The 22000-nt window shown below is 45.5% G+C and overlaps 1 protein-coding gene across 1 annotated transcript in view; it reads right to left on the bottom strand.

Annotated features, from left to right (window-relative positions):
* Positions 1 to 22000, bottom strand: part of FAM155B (family with sequence similarity 155, member B) — a 29592-nt gene that overhangs the window by 7271 nt on the left and 321 nt on the right. The window contains exon 2 of the mRNA XM_005886607.2: positions 21539 to 21995. Coding sequence (XP_005886669.1) covers positions 21539 to 21995 — 457 coding nt within the window. The remainder of the gene's footprint in view (positions 1 to 21538; positions 21996 to 22000) is intronic.

The raw sequence follows: 22000 nt of genomic DNA on the forward strand, positions 1-22000 counted from the left end.
AAGGTATGGTCAATTTGCATGTTTCTCTTTTATTAGATTAGCTATATTTATTTTAAAAATTTCAGATCTAAAATTTTATTTGGTTCTTTTTTAAATTTTATTTTTCATTTACAGTTCACATTCAATATCCTATCTTATATAATAAAACCCTAATATGCAAATCGACCAAACGGTAGAATGACTGATCACTATGAACTGACCACCAGGGGGCAGATGCTCAATGTAGGAGCTGCCCCCTGGTGGTCAGTGCACTCCCACAGGGGGAGCGCCACTCAGCCAGAAGCCGGGCTTACAGCTGGCGAGTGCAGCAGAGGTGGCGGGAACCTCCGCAGCAGCACTAAGGAGCAGCGAGCCAAGCGGTAGGGAGCAGCAAGCTGGTGGGCGGTAAGGAGAGAGGGGTCCTGGACTATAAGAGGGCACAGGCTGGGCTGAGGGACCCTCACCCCCACCCCCAGTGCACAAATTTCATGCACCCGGCCTCTAGTTTAGAATAAAACTCAAACTTTTGACCACAGACCTCAAACCCCTGCAAAACTTGACCCCTCTGTCTCTCCAGCCTCATTTTCTACACCTCTCCCTTCAAGCTCATCATGCTCCACACGGAGAGATTATCTTTCTTTTTCTTGAACATGACCTACTTCTTCCCAACTCAGGGCCTTGGCACATACTGTTTTCTTGGCCTGAAATGCTCTTCCCCCTGCTTTTGCCATAGCTAGGTCCTTCTCATCTTTCAGGCCTCAGTTCAAATATCACCTCCTCAGAGGGGGTCTCCCTGACTAGTCTAGCTAGGATGCCCCCTCATCATTCTCCCTTTTTCTTAACTGTTCACCACAAGTATGACTTTGGCTTCATCCTTGTTTTGTTTTTTCTGTCAACCTTACTAAAATGTGAAATGCATGAAAACAGATATGGGTTTGTCGTATTGACCATTTTGTACTTAGCACAATATATGTAAAAAATGTCTGTTGATTGAATGAACAGGACAAGTAAATGAGGACAGGTCCCTACTCTCAGAGAAATTCCATTTTCATGGATAGACACATCTAACTTGAATCTCTGGCATATGATCCATACTATAGGAGAGGTTAAACGTTGGTTAAACATTGGAGGGAAGCAAATAGAAAAGTTGGGATTTTAGCTATGGAAAAAATTTTAAACATTTTTTAAAAGTATAAAAAACAGAAAAGAAAAAAGATAGAAAGAAAAAAAATATTTCAGCCAGGGGATAATAGGACTCACAGTAGGATTTTGGATGGTTGGGTAGAGATAAGACAAAAGGGAATTTCAGGCAGAGGCAACAGCTTTAACAAAGCAATGGAGGTGAGTGAACACATGGTGTGCTAAAAGAACAGAGAATGATTTTGTATGAATGGAGTGAAAATGGTATCAATCTCCCGTGGATGGACATTTAAGTTATTACTAAGTGTTCACTATTATACTAAAGTATACTAAAGTATACTATACTAAAGTATATTATAGTAAACAATGCTTCAGTGAATATCTTTGTACACATGTTTCTTGCATACCTGTGTTACATTTTATTTATATGAATGAAAAGTGAAATTATTGGAATAAAATATATTTACAAAGGAATGAGAAGGGTGTGAGAGGAAGGTGGAAAAGAACAGCTGAATGTAAGAGGCAGGGAAAGAGAGAGCTGGAGGTGTCAGAGATGGGGACAAGGGGTAGGAGAGAGGGCCAGTGGGGTAAAGGAGTACAAGGGTGTGTAAGAAAGAGAGAATAGGAAACAGTATGGAGTTGGAGGGTAAGAAATAGTGGTGATAACAGGGGTAGGAAAAAACAGGGTTAAGGAGAAAGAACACGGGAATAAGAGATGGAGGGTGTACGGAAAATAAAGAGGTACGGTGAGAGTGAAAGAAGATAAAGATAAGAAAGCAGAGGGTAAGAGGATGGGGTTAAGAGTGAGGCTGTGAAGATGAGGGCCAAGAAAGAGGGAGTAAGAAAGATGGGGTAAGAGTGAACAAGGGAAGAAAAATGGGTGAGGAAGATGGGAGTACAAGAAAGCAGGGGTAAGAGAGAAATACAAGAGCATAAGGAGACTAGGAGAAAGACATAAAAGTAAGGCAGGAAAGAAAAGAAAACCCCTAGAGTTAAGGGCCCCAGTACCTCAGAGACCCCTGCCACCTTTTGGGCCCCAGAGTGCCAAGATGAGGCTGTTTCCACAGCCTCTGCCACAATCTCTACAGCCTGGAACCAGAGTCCACTTCAAGCCTCACCCCAAACTCTGTGGAATCACCCCCTCTTCCACCAAAGGGGCTCAGAGACCCCTAAGGGATTCTCCCTCAGCTCTTCCAATTCAATATTTCTTCACCCAGGTGAGGAGGTTCCAGCCCTCCTCCCAGAAAACTGCAATTAGCCTAATGGCAAGCTGTGGTGGCTGGGCTCTCCCCTCATTCGCTAGGGGAAAGAGCGAGGAATGAAAACTGAAATTTTTGGAATAAAAGGTATTTACAAAGGAATGTAGGGAGAGAGGAAGGCGGGAGCAAGAGATGGATGGCTTGACCGTGGGAGTGTGACCTTTCTCCTTAATTAGACGACCCTCCATCAAACCCCACACCCCCAGCCAGAGTCACCATGGCAACAAGTAGGCGAGCAGATTGCCTGAGGAGGACACCAGGCTTGTGGGTGGTGAGGCAGGAACAGGCAAGGAGCTAATGAGGGGAATGGAAGAAGAAGATCAACAAGGGTCTGAGAGGTAATTCAATTCCTTGGTCCCACAGACAGCCAGCTGAGGCCATTGCTGGCCCATCTGCTTCAAGGGTGGCCTGGGGTCCTTCTCAGATGAAAAGTCTGGCTCTCAGTGCTACCACCTGGGCAGCCTGCCTTAGTCTCTGCAGCCCTCTCCCCTAGACGGGCCTAAGTAGCTTGCCCTGTCTCATCAGTGTTAGGACTGAGCCACAGTGGGCTGGCTGACTTGTTTCCACAGGCACAGAGACCCTGGGCACTCATCCACAAGGATGGAGAAGAGCCAGGTTAGGAAAGCTGTGGTGCTTGTTGGAGTTGGGGCATGCAGGGAAAAGGAAATGTCTTAGAACCAGACAATAGGCAGTTGAGAGACCCACTGAGCCAATACTCGGGGCCAGAGGGTTGGATATTTTTTTTGCTTTCTAAGATGCAACTCTGGCTGCATATCAGAATCATTCAGACAGTCTTTTTAAAATGCTCCTGCTTGGCCCACATCACACTCCAGACCAACTAAGTCAGAATCCTTGTGGGTGGGGCCCACACATCTGTAGTTTCTCAAAACATCTGGGGTTATTTCAGTATGCAGAGAACTATCAGCTCAACCCTAGTACACCATTTTAGAGATGAGGAAACAAAGGCCTAGGAAAAGGGGGAGGACTTGTCTACAGTCATGTAAAATAATGGCAGAGGGAGAAACTTGAAACCTGGTTTCTCCACTCCAGCTCCAGAGTTCTTTCTACTAAGCAATCCTACCAGTGACTTTGAAGTTCAAACTCAGGGGGGCAGGACACAAGGGTATGTGTAGGTGGAAGAGTTAAAAACCAGGCCTGCCTGGATTTTCCAGCTCTTCAACTCCAGCTGTGGCAGAAAGACTTCTTCATCAGGCCGTGTCCTCCGAGCTTACCCATCCTGGATCCTTGAGGTAGTGGCAGAGGATGGGGAGGGGTAGGAAGCCTTGGCTTGGCAGTGCCCTCCTTTCCCTATAGAACCCCTTTTCCCACTTCAGTCAGGCCACCGCTGGGCTCAATCAAGTTCTGGCTGCTACAGACAAGTTGCTATGGGAACTGGGATGGGAAGGAAGCAGGGAATAACTAGAGGGAACACCAATTAACCCAAAAAGGAAGCTGGAAAGGCTGTCCCACCACTCCTCCCAGTTGGGCTGTTAAGCCACTCTTGAAATGAGAGCAGGCAAGATGAAGGGGATCCCTACCCCTCTTGGGCTCTGTAGCTGCTAGTTTAGGGAGGAGCAGGGGACCTGGAGAGCCTCACCTTTCTGCTCCCTATCTCTAAGCCCTGGACAGGGCATTCTCATCCCTATCCTCCTCTGGAAAGAAGCGCCTGGCTTCTGGCCCCCAGGGTGCTGCATGAATGCACACAAGTGCATGTGTATACACAGCCCAAAGCCAAGACTCAGGGCCAGAGGGTTTAGAAAGAGGAGGCCATCCTGGACTTCTTGGTTTGGAGTCTGGAAAAGCCTGTAGAGAGGAGAGCGTCAGTTCTTGCCAACAAGGAAGTTGGCAGTTTCCTTCTTGGATTCCAACAAGCTCCCCTCCTTAAGGCCTGTTTCCCCATCCAAATCCTCCCTACAGACCTTCCCTTCACAGCTGCTTGCTTTCTTAATGCACCTCTGGGATCCTTGGCCAGGAGCTGCAGCTGCAGAGCCTGTGGAGGCAGAGCAGCAATCTGGGCTGGGCTTGGGAATGAAACTCACTGTCCACAGCACAGAAGTAACTACCCCACTCTCAGATTTTACCTAGGGGGAAAGTGAGGCCCAGAAAAGCCAGGGCTGGAAGGGAGGTACTCTGATGATTAATCTGATGTCTCTTTGCACTGCATCCATCAGCACACCTAGAATTGTGCACCTACTCCTGATTCTGGACTTTCAAAGAGTTGAATCAGAACAGGGTAAAGTCAAAGTCAGTCTCTCCAATCCAGGGGAGATCATGGACATAACTCTGGTGACAGCAGTTCACTGGGATTGGCAGAGTCATTCTGGGATTAGAGGCATTACGAAGCAAATCCAGATGCATGACATGACTTTACTTAAGTGGCTATAAAAATAAGTAACAGCTTTCTGAGAATGAGCAGTCCTGAGTCAAAGTGGCCTGGCCTGGTTTAGAGGAAAGGTGGGGGAGATGGCTTGAGAGGTAGGTGACAGCCTAGACCAAGTACAGTTCCAGAGAGCCCTGGTGCCTTCAAGCCCCTTAGGCCACCTGTTCAAAGGCCAGTGGCTGGGTGGGCCTGGCCTGGCCAGTGTCAGCCTGGTTAATGGAGAAGCAGTGTCCCTAACACAGGGGCAGCTCTTAAGGAGCCTAGATGATCCATATCAATCAGGTGAGCAGAGGAGGCAGGTTCATGACCACTCCAGAATGGAAGGGACTGTAAGAGGCATCACTCCACTTTTCTACCTGCTTTTGGAATTTCCACTCCAACATCACCACAAAGCTCTATCCAGCTACTTATTGTGAACCTCTTGTCACAGTGCACTCAATGTCTCCTAGGGCAGCCCATACTTTCAGACAACTCTAGCAGTTAAATAAGTTCTTCCTCCTTCTGAGTTGAGAGAATGCCTCTGTGGCTTTACTCATGGCTCCTAATATCTCTTCTAGGACCATACAGAATAATTGGCTTCCTGTCCCCCATGCTAGCCCTGTAGATATTTATAAACTTATCTGAAACAGGTCTTCCCATCCATTTGTCCATGCAATGATCACTTTCTGAACATCTTCTGAGTACCTGACACTGTGCTTGGGAGCTATAGATCACAGAGATGAGTAAGACAAGATTACCATCTTCAAGGAGCAGGAGGGACAACCATGGAAGGCCATGCCCATATTATAATATGCTCTGGATGCTGAGGAAGAGCTGGGTTTCTCCCCTATAGGCAAGGGGAACCTTTAACAAGTTTTAAATAATTGCTTCTTAAAGATTGCTTACCACTTCTGTGACTAACTTTTCAGACTATATGGGGACTGTAGGCATCAGGATTGGTTGAGAGACCAGTTAGGAGACTATTACAACAACCTGAGGGAAAGGTGCTGGGGATCTCAATGAAGGCAGCAGCAGCAGAATTCGGAAATTGAGAGAAGGGGGTGGATAGAAGGAGAGATGTCAAGGAGGTATAATCAACATGATAACTTCTAGATGTGGGGAGTGAGGGAGAAAGAGGGGTCTGGGTGACTACCAGGTTTCTGGCTTCAGTGGCAGGATGAATAGTAGTTTCATTCATTAAGGGTAGGAAGCCAGGAAGAGGAATAGATTTAGGAGTGAAGAAGATGAATTCCGTTTTGGTCATGTTGACTTTGAAGCATATGTAGGTCAGCTAAGTAGAAATGCCAAGGAGGCCGTTGGACATACTGGTGTGAGCCAGAAGGAGGGTCTGAACTAGACCTCAAAGTTTGGGAGTCATCAAGAGTTAAGAGGTTAATCATTATGAACACAGTAGGGCTATACTTTACCACACTCTTTGAAGTAGGCATGACAATGAAATGTGAATTGAAGTAACATGGGTAACTCTTGGAAGAAGCTTTAAGAGCTGGTATATAATCTGTCACATTCTTTTTCCTCTGCTGCTGACGGTGTAAGTGGTGTTGAAATGAATCCTTTACTAGCCTGGGTCTCTTGGTGACTATCATGAGCACTGGTCCCTGCTGACCTGTTTTGGGCATGTATTGTTAGCAAGCAATAACTCTTTGTTGTGTTAAGCCTCTGATATTTGGGAGTTGTTACCAGAGCATAAACTAGCCTTCCCCCTCCCCACCCCAACTGATAAAGCAATAGTGAAGGCCAAGAAAGTGATGATATTGTCTAGGGATAGTGATCACAGAGAGAAATAGGATCAACAGTGGGTCCCTGGGAAACACTAACATTTAAGGGGCAGATGGAGGAAAGCAATTTGATGAAGATGGAGGAGTGGTTTAAGAGATTGGAAGAGAAACAGAAGAGAGTGACATTCTGTAAATTAGGGGAGGAGTTTCAAAGAATAGGGAATGGTCAACAGATAAGGACTTTGACAGTATCATGTTGGTAGTCTCACCATGGTGAGATCAGTTTTAGTGGAGCAGTGGGGACAGAAACCAGACTAGCCAATATAAAAGGGAGCATGAGGGAAGAAAAATGTATATAGCTAAATGTAGACTACTCTTCCAATAAGCCAAAGATTCCCAGTTTTTTTCTCAACTATTTCATGGAACATGGTTTCCAGTTCTCTCTACACTGGTTGTCCACAGTCAGACAAGTTCTTATTTTCCTGTGTCCCTTGCAACTGTGTCCCAAGATAGAGTTTATCAACACAGAGTCAAGTAGAATTATCAACCCTCCTGTCGACAGTACTGTTTTCTTCTGGTATTCATTTGAGATTGAGAGGGGAAGACCTCCCTAGAGCAGTGGTCGGCAAACTGTGGCTCACGAGCCACATGCGGCTCTTTGGCCCCTTGAGTGCGGCTCTTCCTAAGCCTTAGGAGTACCCTAATTAAGTTAATAACAATGTACATACCTATATAGTTTAAGTTTAAAAAATTTGGCTTTCAAAAGAAATTTCAATCATTGTACTATTGATATTTGGCTCTGTTGACTAATGAGTTTGCCGACCACTGCCCTAGAGTATGGGATCAAAGATAGTTTGGTAAAAGTCCCTGCAAGAAGCCCAAGCCTTCTGATGAGATATCTGTATAAATTAAACATCCTTGAGACTGTAGGGTCCATGAAGATAGGGATTGTACCTTATTTATCTGTGCATTGCCCTCGGCATTTCACACTGAGCTGGGTATAAAGAAGAGGTGTTTGCTATGTACTTGAAATCCAAGTACTTAAAAACCAAGCCTCTAGCATTGAGCCCACACTGGAGCAAGGTAAAGAGCTCCAAGAAAATGGTGGAAGTAATGGGTCATTTAATGTGTTTGCATGGATTTTTATAGCTCTGACGAAGACACTGGGGATGCACTAGCAAAACATCATGGGAACCAAAAAAAGAGGCAATTATTAACTCCAGAAAAACAAGGTGACCAAGGAAGGAAATCTAATCACAGTATTCTACATGACTCAGCTGTGAACAATATTTATAATCTTAATAATGTAAACATGGACTACTGTTAAAAAAAGAAATTGTGATACATCCATACCGGATATCTAAGGGGAGGCGAAGTATGTGTGCACATATGATTCTGCTTGTAGTAAGACAGCTAAATCCTTTTAATAAAATAAAGTCAACAGATATTTAAAACAAAAAATTAAAAAATTAGCATGCCATTTTGAGTTGTTGAGGTAAATATCAGAAGTAACAGCTAAGAGATTTGGAAGTATTTAACTCTGAAGAGTGAGGCTCAGGGGTGGAGCATAGGGCTTTTGTTTTAATTATAAGCATTAAGATCTATATTTATTATTTAAAAGATAGGTACAAGCTACAAGGATACACAGCTATCCCAAAAAATGTACACATACTTTGAATGATTATAAAGTCAGTGTTTATTAACATACAGTTCATTTTCAAAATTTACAGGAATCTACAGAATTAAATACTTTTTTTGTCAAGCCTGTTTTCAAACTGATGACCATCTGGTCTAGGCACTGCTGATAACGCGAAACAATGGAATAAAAAACCTCAAGAATAATTTCATTCGGTTTTTGGGAGCCCTCAATTCGTCGGCTGTTACCAGGTTTGTGCCATAAACTTTATCTTTTATGTATCCTCATAAAAAAGTCTAGTGGCACTTTAGGATAAATTTTCTTTGTTGAAAGCTGGTAGCCTGGCTTCACTAATTATTTCACATCAGTTAAATCTGAAAAGGAGTGAAAATTAAGTGAGTTATCAGCTGTTAAAGTGTGTATACATTTTTGGGGACACTCTATGTGTCATATATATTAGCACATATATATGCTAACAAGGATATATATAGGATAGATATACACATGTGTATATATGTATGTGTTTATACACACCCACACATACACACCCAGATATTTAAAACAGAAAAGCCAAGAAATAGCAGTACTGGTAGAAACATTGATATAAATATCAAAAGAAAAAGCTAAGAGAGTTTCAAATGTTTACTCTGAAGAGTGATTATATATATGTAGCTTATACATATCTTTTAAAATTATGAAAATATATCACTCTGATAAAATAAAAATATGAACTATTTAACAGCCATGTACCTCAAAAACAATTAAAAAATCCCTAAGACTTGACCTGACCAATCTCACCAGACTCAGCTCCAAAACCCTAAAGCCCCATGTCCTGTACTGCCTGCCCAGTGCTGGATCACTGCTCCATCACCACTCTCTGGGCCACAGGCTTGGGCCAGGAAGCTTAACACGCCAAGAGAATGAATGAGTGGTCCAATATCCAAAGAAAGGAAGTAATATGAGGGAAGGGGAACTTTGGGGGCATCTGTCCAATGGCTGTGGAGGCCACCACAGGAATGGTGCCTGTGTGACAGTAACAACCATCATTTCCTTTGAGCTGCACACAGATGTGCCTGGCATAAAATCCAAATGCCCATCCCAGGCATACCTGTCTGCCATGCATTGTGCATTGCTAGTCCTGAATCAAGTTCCCGGAAGCAATCTCCAGTCTTCTGCAGGGATCATCATAAAACAAGCTTCCTGTCTTTGCCTTACCACCTTACTCAAATGCGGTGCCTTGCTAGACAGATGAGAGGCTGCGGAGAAGAGAGACCTGATAACAGGATCTGTCAGCTGTGCTTGTCTCTAGGGGTTAGGTAAATCAGGGGGTAGGTAAATCAGGGGGGTAGGTAAATCAGTGGGGTAGGTAAATCGGGGGGGGTAGGTAAGTCAGGGGGGTAGGTAAATCAAGGCGTTTGCCCACCTAAGCATATGTTTGTACCCTCACTCACTAGAATCTCTCCAGTTGCCTTCTGGCTCCTGACCTCTGACCCCCACATCAGATACTTCACCCCCTGCTCCCAAATTACCTTTCCTTTTTCCTAAGCAGTCCACTCCAGTGTTGTCAATCTCAATTGGGTATTAAGCAGTCATTTGGATGAAAAGATCTAATTAAGGTGAGAATAACAGGTACCATTTATTAAGTGCATACTATATGCTAGACTTTGTTCTAAGCAACTGACATTTATTAACTCATTGAATCCTCACAACCACCCCCTGGGGTGGAGACATATTTACAGGTGAGGACAGGAATAGAGTTTAAATAAACTTGTCCAAGGCCACACAGCCAATAATAATAAAGGTGGCTACTATTTCTTTGTGTGTGTGTGTGTTTAATTGATATTTTAGAGAGAGGGGAAGGGAGAGAGATAGAAACATCAATGATGAGAGAGAATCATGGATTGGCTGCCTCCTGTATGCTCCCACTGGGGTTGAGCCCGCAACCCAGGCATGTGCCCTGACCAGGAATCTAACCGTGACCTCCTGGTTCATGGGTCAACGCTCAACCATTGAGCTACACTGGCTAGGCGCTACTATTTCTTGAGCACTTTGATTTCAGACACTGTGATCTTAAGAGATCAGCATGTCGGGGGGAAAAAGGAGATATATGTAAAACTTTAGACAATAATACAAAAAAAGACATCAGTATGTTGTATGTCATTTAAGCTTTGTAAATGGCCCTATTTCTTAGTTTTGAATACAGAGAAAGGAAGTTTTCAAGAGAGATAAAATAATATATTCAAGGTGTCAACAACTATTTTATGGAGAAAACAGATTTCAAACTGGAATTTGAAGCCAGGTTTACCTGGACTTCAATTGCCCAAGCTCTTATATGCCATAATTGCTCCTCGGATGGTTCCTTCAATTTCACTATCACCATGGAAGTAATTAGCTTGTTACGCAAACAAATCATTTTGATGGAATTTCAGGTCAAGTTAGGGAGAAATTTCTAGGACTGGATGGGAGGGTACTTTTCTAAAATCAGTATATTCAGCCCATTCCCTGTATGAGTAATGGTGTCTTTGTAAAGGTGTGTTTGTTGGGGGGAGAACATTTGGGTAGTAGGGAATACAAATGATCATTTCCTCCATCAAAGCACTCCCTTCCCTCCTTCCTCTAAACCAGCCGTGGGCAAACTACGGCCCGCAGGCCGGATCCGGCCTGTTTGAAATGAATAAAACTAAAAAAAAAGACCTTACCCTTTTATGTAATGATGTTTACTTTGAATTTATATTAGTTCACACAAATACTCCATCCATGCTTTTGTTCCGGCCCTCCGGTCCAGTTTAAGAACCCATTGTGGCCCTCGAGTCAAAAAGTTTGCCCACCCCTGCTCTAAACACACACACACACACACACACACACACACACACACACACACACACACACACCTGGGAGATAGAGATGTTGAAAAGAGGCAATTGCTGCTTTGTTTCTTCCAAACCCACCAGCTTCCTACTCAGAGCCCCAGGCTCACTATTCCTGCTATCATCTTTGGCAACTGGTGAAGGGAGGGCAGCTGTCTCCTTGTGGAAAGATTTTCTTGCCTTTGAAAGTCAGTTCCCCTGTTTTAGGTCCTATCATTTAGGGGCTTCTGGAACTGCCTTGCCTTGGAACTCCAATGCCAGAGTCTGTTTGTTCAGAAAGGTCTTAGGGCAGCTGCATACTCTACCTAATTGCTCCTTCTTCCCAGCCTGTCCCATAAATATTCTTCACTGCAAATCTTTTACTCCAGTTAAGATGGAGAGTTAGCCAGAGCTGGGCTCTGCCACTAACTAGCTGGGCCTGCCACCAACTAGCTGTGTGGTCCTGGACAAATCACCAATAAAGAGGCAGGTACTCAGCCACTAATTTGCTGTGTAGCTGTAAGAAAAATACTTTCTCTATCTGGGGCTCAATTTGGAATCAAAATGATGATCCCTAGGGGGGCAGCATGTATGGGTAGAAGACAGGGTCAAACATTTTAAAACTCAAACAGTCCAGCAGGCAAATTTTGAATCTGCTCTTACCAGTTATGAAACCTCAAGCAAGTTACTTAAATTCCCTGATCTACACTTTCTTTATCTGTAGAATGGAGATAATAAAAGCACCTATCCTTACCTTTCTGTAAATGATGCCTGTAAAGCAACTAGCACAAGGCTTTACCTATAGTATAATTACTCTGACACAGATTGGGTAGTACCATTGCTTTCTGGCAATCAAATCCCTAGATTTGACCTGGATTCAAATCCCAGCTCCAAGTCTTACTAGCTGAATGACCTTAGGCTAGTTATTTAACCTCTCTGATCCTGTCTTCCTATGTTATATGGAGAGAAATACATATGCACATCACAAGGCAGATGTAAGAATTAAGTGAGATAAAGTATGTAAAAAGTGGCTGGGATAGTTTCTTACCCCCTCCCCCTATTCCTTCCTTTCATCTCTATAACAAATAACAAATTAAAAAAAAACCTACCACAAATGTGATCAGAAAAGGTTAAAACCACTAATACACATAAAAGAGTACATAGAAATCAATAAGAAAAACACAAGACATGAACAGACAATTTATAAAACAGACAATAGAAATGGACTATAAGCAAGAAAAATGAATGTTTGACCCAAGGAATGCAAATTGAAAGCCAGCGCTATTCCATTTTCAACTCCAAATTAGTAAAACTTCAAAAATATGATAATGCTGAAAAAGAGTGGTAAATTAGTCTCACATTTTTGGCCAGGGTATAAACTAGAATAATCCTTCTAGAAAGAAATTGGGTAAGAAAGCAATCTGTACGTCAAAAGCCTTAAAAAAAGGTTCTTACTCTGATTCTCTAAGACTAGTTCCAAATGTTCATCCTGCAGAATTAAAGTTTATGATCCCATTTGTATGCAAAACAAAGGAAAGGAAAAGGCATTTTGTGTGCAAATGTTTCTGTAGCTCTGAGAGAAGGGTTCCAAAATTTGTTAACATCAGTGACCTCAGGGCAGTGGGACTGTGAGGGAAGGGACTGGGAGGATTATTAATGTTTTCTTTATTAGCCTCTGTATTGTTAGATCTGGTACAATGAGTATGCATTACTTTGTGATTTACGAAACTCAGCAAAGTAGAGAAATAAGAAAAAAATAATTGAGATAGTATTTATTTTAAAAAAGGAAACAGGTCTAAGATTTATGAACAAAAATATTCATCACAGAATCATTTATAATAGCAAAAGTTGGCAGTAAATATCTAACAACAGAGGACTATATTGCAATATATATATATAAATTGCATTATATTCATGTGATGAAATATTGTACACTCATTAAGGATGATGTTTACGGCCCTGGCCAGGTGGCTCAGATGATGGAGCGTCATCCATATACCAAAAGGTTGCAGGTTTGATTCCCAGTCAGGGCACTTACCTAGGTTATAGGTTCCATCCCGGGTTGGGGCATGTACATGATCTCTCACATTGATGTTTCTGTTTCTCTCTCACTCACTCAAATAAATAAAAACATAACCTCGGGTGAGGGTTAAAAAAAAGAATGATGTTTACAAATATTTAATTACATGGAAATATACTCAGTATAACTTTTAATACCATGTTTAAAAGACCAGAGTAAAAAACGATGTGATTTCAACTTGTAAAAACATATAGTCACACCTATTAGGATGGCTATTACAAAAAATGAAAAATAACAAGTGTTGATGAGGATGTGGAGACATTGGAATCCTCTTGCATTGCTGGTAAGAATGTATAATGATGGAGCCAATGTAGAAAACAGTGTTGTGGTTCCTCAAAGAGTTAAATATAGAATTACCATGTGATCCAGCAAGTCCACATCTAGGTATATACCCAAAAGAATTGAGAGCAGGGATTCAAACAAATATTTGTATACCAATGTTCATAACAACCTCATTCACCATAGAAAGAGGTGGAAGGAAATGAAAACATATGTCCACACAAAAACTTGTTCATGAATGTTCATGGCAGCTTTATTTTTAATTGCCCCAAAGTGGAAACAACCCAAGTGTCCATAGAGATGAATGGATAAACAAAATGTGGTATATCCAGGCAATGTAATATTATTCAACCATAAAGAGGAATGAAGTACTAATTCATGCTATAAAATGGGGGCACCTTGAAAACATGTTAAATGAAATAAGCCAGACATAAAAGGACAAATGCTGTATGATTCCACTTATATGAGGTACCTAGAGTGGTCAAATTCATAGAGAAAGAAAGTAGAATAGAGGCTATCAAGAGCTGGGGGAAGAGAGGGAGGGACGTAATTGCTTAATGGGTATACTAATAGAGTTTTTGATTAGGAGAATAAAAATGTTTTAGAAATGGATAGTGGTGATGATTATACAACAGTGCAAATGTACTTCATGCCACTGGATTTATACACTTAAGAGTGGTTAAAGTGGTAAATTTTATAGGTATATTTTACCACAATAAAAACTAAAAATATTATATATCTATATCTATGTGTCTTTCATATGTGCCACAAAAAGACATATCAATACACTATAACATTAAGAGCAGGGGTGGGCAAACTTTTTGACTCGAGGGCCACAATGGGTTCTTAAACTGGACCGGAGGGCCGGAACAAAAGCATGGATGGAGTATTTGTGTGAACTAATATAAATTCAAAATAAACATCATTACATAAAAGGGTACGGGTTTTTTTTTTTTTTTTTTAGTTTTATCCATTTCAAACGGGCCGTATCCAGCCCGCGGGCCGTAGTTTGCCCACGGCTGCCCTAGAATGTAGCACCTAAACCGTTTCTTTACAGGCAATTACCCTAACATTCACTGTATTGTTACATCCAGGGACCACCAGAAATAGACTCTTCCTTCATTCACTCTTATGTCAATGTCATGGCTCTGTGGCCATGAATTCACTCCAAGTGCATGTCACAGAGTGTTGCTGCGACCTTTTTTCTGTTGTACTTCTATTTTCCAAAGTTTCTCAAAGACCTTTTTTTAATTATAAAAAAGACTCTGAGGCTATAATAATTCTGAAGGATTAACATGGAAATTTTAGTTGAGTTCAATACTAAGCAGACAGGTTCACCTTTCACAAACCAGCCAGATGGCCATACTATCTTCTGAAAACCAAACAAAAAGACAGGAAATAATGGTACCCCTACCACTACCACATGTCCCTCTCCAGGCAAAACTTGGTGAGTTGGCACTTCCTTCTACCTGCAAGAGAAGCATAGCCATCCAAGACCAGGGCTCACTTAAACCCTGGCATGGGAACTAGGTGCCCAAAGCCCAGGCCAGGCCTAATCCGGCTGTGTTGTGACAAGTGTCACTCTTTCCTCTTTCAGCTCTCCCACCCAGCAGGTGGATGGGGCTCAGGCTTGCACTAGGCCTACCTAGGGGACCTTCATTCCTCCTGCCCCAGTTGATCCTTCCAGCAGATTGAAGCTGAGACTATAACAGATACCTTCTCTCTAGGCAAGAGGAGCCCAGCTCCTCCTATCTCATTTGCAGAGTCTGCAGAAAAAAGAGGTAGTAAATATTCCCCTTCCTCATGCCTTCCTCCATCACCATCCTAGAAGGATACTGGTGATTGGCACTGGGTCTCAAGGACATGAGACTAGGGTATTGAACAAAGAGGATATTGGTGGGTCCCCATTCTCTGTCTGAAATGCTCCAGGGGCCCCCTACAAGCTATCAAAAGGCCCTGCCGGATGGCACCTGCCGACAGTTCAGCTTTTTGCCCCAGTCTTTCAGCAGCCAGCTGGGCATTGATTGCCTTGGACAGTTGGAGGAGATTATTAACATTTTTATACATGTGTGCACTGGGGAAAGAACAGACAGACCTGGTTGTGTATCCCAGTCTTCCCACCTTTTAGCTATGTGGCCTGGGTAGGTCACGTTTCCTCACTGAGCCTCAGTTTCCTCACTTGCAACATGGGGATAATTATAGGACCATTGTCATAATAAAATGAGTTCATGGACACATGCAAAGGCCCTGGCATCTCCTAGGCACATTGTGGGTCAAAAGCTTGCTGTTTCCTTTCCCCCTTCCCTTTTCTTACCCCCTTCTTCTCCGGTGCCAGCCTGCCCAGCCTTCTGGCCCAGAGACTTGTGGTTTAGATTCCAGCTCCTTTCTCCAGAATCCACTCAAGCAGCCCTGGAATGGATTATATCACTCCATAATAACTACTTCCCTTTCCAGGGCCAGCTTCAGCTCACCTGGTTCCCTCGCTCTCCCTTCTAACAACCTGCCTGGCTCAAGGTGTCAAAAATTCAGGCTTTTCTGAACCCCCTCTTATGCCCATGGAGAAAAGTCTAGTCCAGTGTCCCTGGCCACCTGCACATACACTGGTCTGCATAACCATAGGAACATTCATTCATTACATGCCTGTTACCCCGAGATCTCCCAGGTCAGCATCAGAGTACAAAGCCCATATTAGTCTAGATCCCTACATGGCTTATAATGCACTCTCTCACGCTCATGATGAGTTTAGAGATCCCTGACCCTCCTTTAATTTCACCCCCACCCACTGTCTTCCCTTTCCTCACTCCCTACCCCCACTGTGTTCAGTAGACTTCCAGCCAGGCCATGAGATTGGGTGGGAGGCTGCTAGGCTCCCTTCCTCCTTTTAATTCCCCCACCCCCACCTCCAGAAGATACCAGGTATCCTTCTAGGAAGTTCCCATTGCTATGGTGACTATAGTAGTCAAGAACCAGCCTGTGGGAAGGATGGGAAGCAGCCATGAAGAAGACTGCGTGTCTGTGTGTGAGTCTATGTAGCTAAGTGTACGTGTATGCATGCATGTATGTCTGCCCTAAGTGTGGAAGAGAGAAGGGAGGGAAGAAAAAAGCAGAGAGAGAGGGAAGAGGGATAAAGGGGACAGGAAGAGAGGGGATCAGAGGATGAAAGGGGGGCAGGAGGAGGGATGGGGAAAGGGAGGTTAAGCGTGAGTGGGATATGAGGGATGCCAGGGGTGAGGAGGCATGTAGGTGTCAAGGGAAAGAGGTGCAGTGCCAGGAAAGTTGGGGGTAAGGGCTTGTGGTAAGGTTGGGAGGGGTGTGAGGAAGAGGTGGGAGATGAAAGGAGTGGAGAGGGATGGGAAATGGGAAAGGGTCAAGAGGAGGGGGCAGGGAGGGGGGAGGGAAGGAATAACAATTGTGAAGAGTGGGGGTAGGAGGAGTGTAGGTGTAGGGGTAAGGACTAGAGAGTGAGATGTGGGATGTGGTTTGGATTTAAATGAGGCATGTGCCCTGCTGGCCACAAGTTTGACATGCTTGTCTAGGGTGATCTTTGAGTAGAAGATTGGGAAGGTTGTGGGGTCACTGGTATGTGGATGGGAGGTGTTGAGTGTGGGTGAAAATTTAAGAGGAATATGAAGGGTAATAGTGGGGGGTCAGGATTGGGTCAGATGCCTGGAGAGGCATGGGTAGCATGGGGCCACTTTCCCAGTCCCTTGTTTGACCCACTGTATCCTTGTCTGAGCTATAAACATTGCCTCTTTTCTGTCCTTGCACCTTCTAGAAAACCCAAGGCTCAAATTCCTGGGCAGTAGGCTTCTGTGAATCTGGAGGCCCCTCCCCAACAGGAGGCTTTGCCATGGTCCCCAGGAGGCAGCTTCTTGACTGCCGCCCCCTTCCTCCACCCCCAAACAGGGACCAGGGCACCTTCTCTGCCCACAAGAACCCTGAGTTGGGGAGGCTTACTGTGGGCACTAGTCCCCGCCTGTGAGCTTGGGTGACAACAGGGACCACTGGCCAACTTGGGATGCCTGCTCTTTGCCCAGCACCCTGAGCCCCCTGCTCTCAGCACCAGCATTAGCCCAGAAGTCCTGCTTGGCAGGAAAGCTGTGGCACATCAGAGAAGAGAGGAAGGCAGCGAGGAAGAAACAGCTGCCAGCCAGAGTGGAGGAAGAGTAGGACCCCAAAGGGTATGGACAGAAGGCAAGGCACTGGATCTGGCAGACCCTCCCTACTGTGTGTGGGTGTTAGGCTTCCTGCCCCAGCCCTTCCCATTCAGGGTGTTCATGGAGCAGGCTCAGCTCATGGGCCTTAACTCGGCTGAAACAGACCTCAGAGGTCACTTAGTCCAACTCTCTCCATAATCTGGAATTAGAGTTATTTCCACAGCATTTCTTCTAGGGGTCTGACTGAATTAGGCTAGACATTTCCTGGAGAATAGGAGCTCACCTCCCCCTAACACAGTCTGGTCCCTCTTTGAAGAAAAAATACCTGTTAACTGAGTAACTCTGCTGTGCCTAGGTACCGTTGTGGACTTCTCATTAATAATGACCTCACAGGGTTGAGATTCATTTTACAGATGAGAAAAGTGAGGCTTTGAGGAAAAAAGTCCCTAGCTCAAGGTCACATAGATAATAAATGAAAGAGCAGGGTCTGAACCCAGGACTTTCTAACTACGAAGTGCCCCTGGGGCTAAGTAGGACATGCCTCTTCTTTTGCACCATGACAATTCTTCAGAGGTTTGAAAGCAGAAACTACAGCCTTCTGAGTGTCCTCTTCTCCAGGTGAAACAGCTTCTTCAACTCTGTCCAGGAGAACTTGGGTTCCAGCCTCCTCTAGACCTGCTCAGTGTATGACCCAGAACCAAACACATGGTCTTCCAGGTGGGTTTGGGCCAGTTCAGAACAGAGTAGAACTATCACATCCTTCCTTGGCACTAACCTTTACTGTTGTCGTCAAATGACTGGTAAGAAAGCTGAGAACTATCCTTCTCTTGAGTTTCTAGCCCCTCTCGGATCAGAGCTATGAGAGAAGAGGCCAGAGATTTTTTCTATCTCCACCACTCCCGTCAACCCCTGAATTAGAGAAGGGAAGGACAGAGGTGGGGGAAGAGGCAATCAGAACCAGGCAGGGGCATGGCAGGGACGGGAGGATGGAGAGCTGTGGGAAGTGGGGTGGCTGTCCGGTAACCCTAGGCAAAGCCAGAAGGGCCAAGGAGATGGGGAGGTAAGTGTTTTGGGGTGTGCATAAGGAGATTAGGGGGTGGAGCATGGCCCCTGGGGTTGGGAGAGGCCAGGGTGGGGATAGGCATGGCCTGCCTCAGTTAACATCGCCCTGCTGTGTGAGAGGAAGTAAGTCTCACATTAAGGAAATGTTGCAACTGGTACTAAATTGGGAGGTGTCACAAGCAGCAGCAGTGAGGACAGGTATGATTTGTGGGGCCCTGTGGGGCCCAAAACAGGGGCAGACATTGCAAAGGGAGAGAAGAGGGTTCCTGGGGGCTTCCCAGGAAAGATCTGACTGAGACACTTAAGACAGGGTCCCAGGGATGGGGGTCACCTGGCCCTGAAGCAGGTTCAGACTTGGCTTCCAGAAGTAGAGGAAGCCCCCTCATCCTGGCCTGGGGCTGTGGGCCCTCCACCCTGGAGAAGCTTTAAGGATGTTCATCATCTCCAAGGGATCCCATTTGGGGTAGGAGCTGAACAGGTAGGCTTGGAGCCTGGGGGTAGGATCAGGGATCGGCAGAAAAGGCCTGGGATACAAGTGGTGTGATAAGGTGAAGAGAGAGGGACTGCAGGAAAAAGGAGTGCCCATAATACAGCCGGAATCAAGAGCCCTTTAGGTCTAGGCCTCAGTTGAGGGAGAGAGCATTGGAAAGGGGTGGGAAAGACAGGAAGAAAGCTATAGAGCTGGCACTGCCCTTCTCCTGGCACAGCAGGCAGCAAGAGAGCAGGCAGAGTTTGCTTGAGAGGGAGAGCGAGAGAGGGAGAGCAACAGCGACAGACAAGGAGAAATAGCAGAGGAGGGAGCACCCTGGCCACTGGGAACTTGATGGGAGACACTGGAAAACACATGGTCTTAGCAACAGAGCATGTGAGTTGGAGGCCTGGCACTCCTGCTCATTAGCTGAGAAACCTTAGGGCAAGCTGCTTGATCCCCCTGCACCTCAGTTTCCTCATCTGTGAAATGGGGATAATGGTGTTGGTATTACCAGTCTCCTTGGGCAGTTGTGATCTCATAATATATGGGAGAACAATGTTGGATGTTATATTATTATTTTAAAATACGATCAGCTACCTCTCTTCCTACTTGAATCTCACACAAAAGACTGAGAATGTGGGCAGAGCAAGGATTATCCCTGTTTTACAACTGAGCAAATGAAAGCTTAAAGTGAAGTGACATGCCCAAGGTCACTCTGTTAACAAGTGGTAGAGGCTGATAAGGCCTAAATCCTGGAGATCAGTGGTCTTTCTCCTATACCAAACTGCCTGGTAAAAATAATCAACATGAGTGATTATTATATACTGGGATCAGACACAGCTTGAAGCCAATTATAACATGGGGATAACCCATGGGAAAGTTGTGGCATGGTCTCTCATTCATCCTGGTGATTGAAGAAAAGGAAAAGTTGGGGCCACGGGGTTGAATTGAGGGCCACAAAAGACACACATTCTATATTCCTTCTACTATTAGATCATATCCATCTATTCCCACTGAGTGTATGTATGTCTTTATCTCTTTATGACAAAATGTGTCCTTCTTCATGTGATAGGACTTCTGCCTTTGTGTCTCTAACATGGTGGGGAGATGTACGTGTGGGTGTCTGCTTCTATGGCACTGTTTGGTGTGACAAACTATATCTGTGTGACTTTGCCTGGGGTAGTGGTGGTGGTGTATGACTGTGTGTGTGTGTGTGTGTGTGTGTGTGTGTGTACACCTTTAAGAAATGAAATATCTCATTTGGTAGTGTGAGTGAGACAGTGAGTCAGCTGAGGCTGAGGGAGGCGGGAGAAAGACAGGTAGGTTACGAGAAAATGGAAAAGGAGAATGAGAAAGTGAAGTCAGAAGCAAGGAGCTACGCCTTTCCTACCCAACCATATAAGGAGCCCACCAAGAGCATGGAATCCTACTGAAGTCCACAGGGGTCACATTGGATGGAAAGGGGCACTTTCTGGCCCTCTCTAAAGCCTTGGTAGGAGACAAGCTAGACTAAGAGGCAACCATCTCCCTTTACAGCTCCCAGTCTCTCCCCCACTCCCCCCAGTCCCTGCTTGAGGATGGGTGAGGCCACCACCCCACCCTATCTCCTTATCACTTGACCCTTTGACCTTGCTGTTCTCTTTCCTCCCAAAGGCAGACCACCTGGCCAGGTTGAGCCAACATGATGTCACCAATGTTTCCAGCCCCCATACAACTACTGCCCAGAACTACCCTGCTGAGGGTCAAGAAGTTTCTCAACTCAGCTCTGCCCTAGGCAGGCCCATTCTGCTGCAGCGTTGCCTCTCCTCTGGATTCCTGTTCCCATAAGCCAGAAAGCCAGCTGTCCCCCCTCTGCCACCCCAGGGCGCTGGGAAAGCACTGGGAGCTTGGTAATGCACCAACCTTCAGTGTCCCTCCCACAAGTCGCTGTGCTCTGTTTCCAGCTCCTTTTGTCAGGGAAGAGGAGTTGGCAAGGAGATTCTCCTTGGGAGAAGACAGGCTCCGCCTACCTAGGTTCTGACCGGCCACCTCAGGTCACATAAGGTCAACAGTGTGTTGTGCCCCACCAGCAGGGGTGCCCCTCCTCTAGCCCATTCCCAGGGGCCAAAGGATGAGGGCTAGGTTGCCAAATATTCTTCCTTCCACCTTTGGCCTTCCCCCTGCACCAGCCACTCCCAAGACTTGCAATTCCAGCCCAGGAAAGAGGGTACCTATGGCTGAAGATGGAGGCCAGATCCCTCTTCCACCCCTTTGCCAGACAAGGGCCCCAAGACCCCTCCCTCCTCAAGCGGGGCAGGGTGCCAAGAGGCCCCAGTCAGACCTTGCCCAAACCTGGAATTAATAGAAGTTGGCCAGGTGGTGACCTGACCTGAATCCCTGAGGCTCCTCCAGGGCGGGTTCCAAAGCAGAGCTTGAAAGGTAGGGGTATTGGGAGGAGGTGTGGTGGGCAGAGGGGGAGGGCTCCTTTTTTTTTTTTTTTTCTCGGGCCCACCGCCACTACTCCCGCCTCGTGGCCACGGATGCCAGTCCCTACCTTACAGCCTTTTGTGCAGGACCGAATTGAGTACTCTTCCGCCTGTAAGTATTTATGCAGCACGAGGTCGAACTCGTCATATTTTTCCTGAGCATGTCGGTCAAGCCGCTGGTACGCCTCGATACAGTTGCTACACACCTCCCAGGCCCCGGAGCCCGGGCTGGCCACTATGGCCAGCAGGTCCCCCAGCAGGGTGTCCAGGCTGCAGTCCAGGCTGTCGGGACGGTCCATGCCCAGCAGCAAGTCCCAAACCGTGTAGGTGTCGCAAAAGGAGAGAGTGAAGTTCCGAAAGTGGCCTTTGAGCAAGTTTTTTTGGGCGGAGGGGAACTCGGCCGGAGCACGGGAAGGGGAGTCAGGGGGCCGCAGAGGTGGGGCTGGGGTAGTCGGTTCGAAAAATCTCTGCAAAGATTGAAATTTGGTGCAAGCTGCGTCCAGCCCCGAGGGCTCTGGGATGCCGCTGCA

Source organism: Myotis brandtii, unplaced genomic scaffold (assembly GCF_000412655.1).
Source record: "Myotis brandtii unplaced genomic scaffold, ASM41265v1 scaffold994, whole genome shotgun sequence".
NCBI lineage: Eukaryota > Metazoa > Chordata > Mammalia > Chiroptera > Vespertilionidae > Myotis > Myotis brandtii.